Source organism: Glossina fuscipes, unplaced genomic scaffold (genome assembly GCF_014805625.2).
Source record: "Glossina fuscipes isolate IAEA_lab_2018 unplaced genomic scaffold, Yale_Gfus_2 114, whole genome shotgun sequence".
Lineage (NCBI taxonomy): Eukaryota > Metazoa > Arthropoda > Insecta > Diptera > Glossinidae > Glossina > Glossina fuscipes.
This window is the reverse complement of record NW_023998457.1, coordinates 4,584,571-4,589,291: the sequence shown is the minus strand read 5'-3', so window position 1 is coordinate 4,589,291 and position 4,721 is coordinate 4,584,571. Positions and strand designations below refer to the sequence as shown.

Sequence of the window (4,721 nt, the reverse complement as noted above, 5' to 3'; positions counted from 1 at the left end):
GATGGGTCAGAAGTTCTTCATACAAAAATTTCTATCTCTTCAGCTTTGCAAGCTTGTAGGCTTGTGACACAAAAGCTTTTCTAATTTATTGCTAAAGTCGATATTCTAGGTCGGCGATCTGGCCTTTTCCATTTCCTTATCATTCTGAGATATGTAGCTCGTGAATAATTACTTCATTCTTCTTCTACGATCACGTTACAATTAAAAGCGATATTCTTTTATCATATTCTTATCATATTCTTACCTAACAAAATTCGTTTAATTACTATATTGACGAGTATTCTGATCATTTTTTATTATTTTAAGGACATTACACTACAGATTCCTACATTTATAATCTGTTAACTAAACAATTTTATTCCACAGACCGACGCAAAGCTTGGTTTATGTTTGCGAGTGTAAAAGGCTAATCCCTGCAAGCGAGTTCCATCTGCTTCCAATCTGTGTGAGGATTTTTTTCGAAATATCATTCAATCAGTGTACGCCGAACCGCTGCTCTAGACGTCTTATATTATAATACCTACAAGACGTATAACATGGCTCACTAACAACCCCATCCTTTGTTCATTTATTCTTTACCTATTGAATCAAATAGAAAATTAACTATTGTCATATTCTTTTTTTGCTTCGTATTTTTGCTCAAAACTCGACATTTTCAAAGATCATAGAAATTATCTTGGAGTAGCTTATATACATATTCGCAAAGACGGCATAGGAGATAGTGCAATCAAATGGATATTTTAGTGTTGTATACACTGACGTTATGCATTCTTGCAGGAAATGGCGCAAATTTATTAAACGATTTACATAAGTTAAATTTAAAAAAAACATGTAAGAAAATTGTATTCGGTCGTGACCGAATCTTTTATACCCATCATCGTTATTCTAAAAAAAGACAAAAAACAAAATAAAAGAACTAACTTTTCATACTCTATGACCTGGAGTGGGCGGGACTGGTTTTTTCTATTTTCAAAATAAAAGTTTTTTTGTCACATAGGCGTGTCCTTTGAAAAATTTACGTCACTTCCGAATCCTTTTCTAAATATGCAGGCGATATCTTTACTGTTACAAACGGAGCAAAAATGTACAGATCGAAGAAAAAACCAGCATATAGAACATAGTCTACCATTGAAATACCCTACACCAATTCGTTTAATACTGTTATTCATACAATGGCTTTTCAAAATAAGAATTTATATTGCAAATGGTCGAAGGAGTTGTCCAAACAGAAGCATTCGTCTCTGAGTCAAAAGATGTCGGTGTATAGAATATCATCAAAACACAAGAAAACAAGAAAGGCAGACAGACGGACGGACAAGCTGAATCGATAGATTTAATAAAAGCTGCGTCTATCTCAAGTCATTCCAGATGTCGGATTTATCGGAGCAAATCTAATCAAGCGCAATTAGTTTAGGATATAAGAACAGGATTTCAAAATGATTTACAATTTGCATTAATTGGATTATGATTAAATGATTATTTTTTAATTTTGAGGAAACATAATGTTACACTGACAATTTTCGACACATTCTTAACAAAGTTGCGATGGACGATACGTGAACGTGCGATACGTGGTGATAATTAATGCCGTGCTTTTGTTATTGAATTCATCACATCCATTAAAATATGATTTGCTTATCCCATCATCTCATTCGTTCATTCTAAACACAAATAATGTTTTTATCGAAAATAAATATTTAGAGAAACAGTAGAAATATTCAGTGGAGTACAAAATTTGGCGACGATTTGGTACAAAAAACGCAAGTTCCATTTGTATATACTCTATATGAAAATAAAGACATTTATAAATAAGAAAATTCAATGCGTATTAAAATTGAAACATTTACCTTTCTTGTTTAATATGAGGGCTACGATCGGTTGAACGGCGTCGACAAAAACGACAGTCGAAATTTTTCTCTCCGATATGAACACGCATATGCGCTTGCAGATAACAGGCAGTTGTAAAACGTTTAAGGCATAATCTACCGCAAATAAATTTTTTAATAAATTTTTCAATTTGAATATTATATATTGCTGTGAGAAAGATAGCCTACTCGCACTCATGTGGTTTCTCCTGACGATGTGTTCGCAAATGAATATTTAAAAGGAAACGAGTTGAAAACGTATTTCCACAAATATCGCATAGCAATGCACAACTAATAGGGGAATTATCATATGCATTGCCTTCTTCTTTCTTAAATGTTCGTTGCGAACGAACTTTGCCTTTATTCGTATGCTTAGCTGCATTATCGTCTCCTTTAGCCCCAACATTTTCATCAATATCCGGTAAAATATATTCAATATTTTCAAAAGCTTCTCTGTCAGTGTATGAAATTTTTAATGCATCTTCTTCTTCTTCAAAATACTGATTATCATCATCATCATGTTTCTCATCGTAATGTTCACGAGATGTAGGCGTCATCTCGACATTTTCAAATTCTTCTAAAGCTTCTAAATTAACTTCTTCCTCTATTTCACAATCTTGCTTAGTTGTTTCATTTTCCGCATTTTCAATGCTTGGATTAGTTTCGATTAAATCGTCCTTATCATCATCTTCTTTTACTGTATTATCAGAATCTTGATTATCGTCGTCATGCTCGTCGTCATGCTCGTCGTCACATCGCTCTGTTATAAAATCTTTCTCTATATTGTTTTCGGGGCTTGTCAATTTAGTAATAAAATCACATAAATTGGAAAAGTCAAACATATTGGGGCTAAGGGAATTATGATTATAATCGCTTTCCATACAAGACTCATTTGGATTATTTTCATTTTCTTCTGTGTACTTTTGCGAATGCTCTGCAGTATTAGGATCTTTTGAAGTGAATGTCTCAGCTATAACTTTGTCTTCTTCAATTATATCGTCATTTTCTTTTTCGTTCTCACATTCATTGATTTTGATTTCTTCGTTTTCAGCAGGTTTGCCGTCATTGTCCTTTTCCATGATAATCTCGTTTATGTCGTCTTGTTCTTCTTCTTCCTCTTCCTTATAAAGATCTGTCTCGGTTCTCGACAAATCGTTTTCCTTAATTGGAAGTAATTTGGAACAGGTAGGCAAATCTAACGATCTTTTAGTATATTTTCGTATATGACCACTAAATCGTTTACCTCGGGATTTTCGCTTTTTAATATCCGCTTTAACATAATCTGCGGACTCACTATCAACTAACCTGCCCTCTTCATTGCTATCATAATATGGAATAGAGTTTTCATCATTTTCATCCAAAAAATGTAAGCGATTTTTTTGTCTACGATCCAATTTAAAGAGAGCGCTGGCCGATTTTGTGCGTTCTATAACTGATTGTAAATATTCTTCAGATTCTCGACAAGTTTTACGAAAATTGACTGCATATCTTAACACTGTCAAACAATGGCTACATATCTTCTGCGGTAAGTTATCGTCAGGACTTATCTGTAATTATGAATGGAACAAATTTTCATTGAAAACACTTTAATAAATAGTTTATCTTATTTTCTTTGTTTTTTTTTTTTTTTTTACGTGCAATATTTCAAGATCATTCATAATATTACCGTAAGCCCGACGCATTCGTATATTTCCTTAGCGAATTCTTCGCTATTATCGTCAAATAAATAATGCATATGTCCGCCAGGGGGAGCCTTATAAGAATCGGTCTCTTCTTGCAGACAAACACGGCATATGTTCCACTTTATGCTAATTTCCATTCTCTTGAACTGGTTGTATGTAAAAAAAAAGTGTATGTTTCTTATTTTGTTTCCGCAAAAATTATTTAACTTAGAAATTTATTTCAATTTAAAAACTAAAAAATCCGACAAATAAAATGAAAAAACACATTCACATTCACTTCTTGAAAAACAAATAATAATATATCAGGTTTTGTCAAATTAAATTTTTATATAAGTATAAACACATTTTGCATATACGTATATATATATGCTTCTGAAGAAATTGTGTAATATGTACAGTGTTGTATTTTAAAAGTTCTGGCTTTGAGGAGAAGTGTAGCCGAAAGCCTACTAGATTCGTTAAATGCTTTTAACACTTTTAATACTGGTCGGAATCTCTACGAAGCATTCTTAAATAACTTCATTACACGTCTCTTTATACCGTACAACACTTATGATGGAACGACATATTAAGTTTGTGCAGATATGTCTCACATCCTCCTTTTATTATGCCGATCGATTCAGAATCATTTTCCAATTCATCGTCTGCTCGCTTCTCTGTCTGTCCGTCTAATGTTTGCCGATGTATTTTTGTGTTCGGCCTTCAGATCTCAATTTTCGCGAAATTTTGATTCAATTTGGTAGACTGACGTGATTTGACCCAGGACAAACGCTATTGAAAGTGGTTCGGATCGGACGAGATCATGCAAAATTTGGACATTCAAAGATCCATTAGAAAGAAAGACGAAGAGAAAATTACGTATGCAATGGAAATCTACAATACTAGTACTCCTCTGTTAATCCTCACCTTATCCCTCCATTATGTGCAATAGGGAATAGTCCCTTATTCGTGTAATACGGTGACGGTCAGAAAGATATGAGGAAGAGGAACAGGAAGAGCGAGAGATAAGCAAGCAGCAGTAGCGTAGAGTGTGGATAATGTCCAATCGGTAAGTGTTATAATTTTACCGGTTGATCGTAGCTTGAACCTACGCATAGTGACTTGATAGGCAATATTCTTACTTGCTCGACTTACTCATGCGGACATGTTGACAAAATTAAAATAAAACTATTTG

The 4,721-nt window shown here is 33.6% G+C and overlaps 1 protein-coding gene across 1 annotated transcript; it reads right to left on the bottom strand.

Annotated features, from left to right (window-relative positions):
* Positions 1-1,718: 1,718 nt before the first annotated feature.
* Positions 1,719-3,684, bottom strand: LOC119640042 (uncharacterized protein DDB_G0283697-like). The gene is made up of 4 exons (XM_038037816.1): positions 3,532-3,684; positions 2,367-3,412; positions 1,848-1,982; positions 1,719-1,782 (listed from the first exon to the last, which is right to left on the bottom strand). Exons 1-4 carry the CDS (start codon positions 3,682-3,684, stop codon positions 1,719-1,721), a joined length of 1,398 nt encoding a protein of 465 aa, XP_037893744.1.
* Between the last annotated feature and the right edge of the window lie 1,037 nt (positions 3,685-4,721).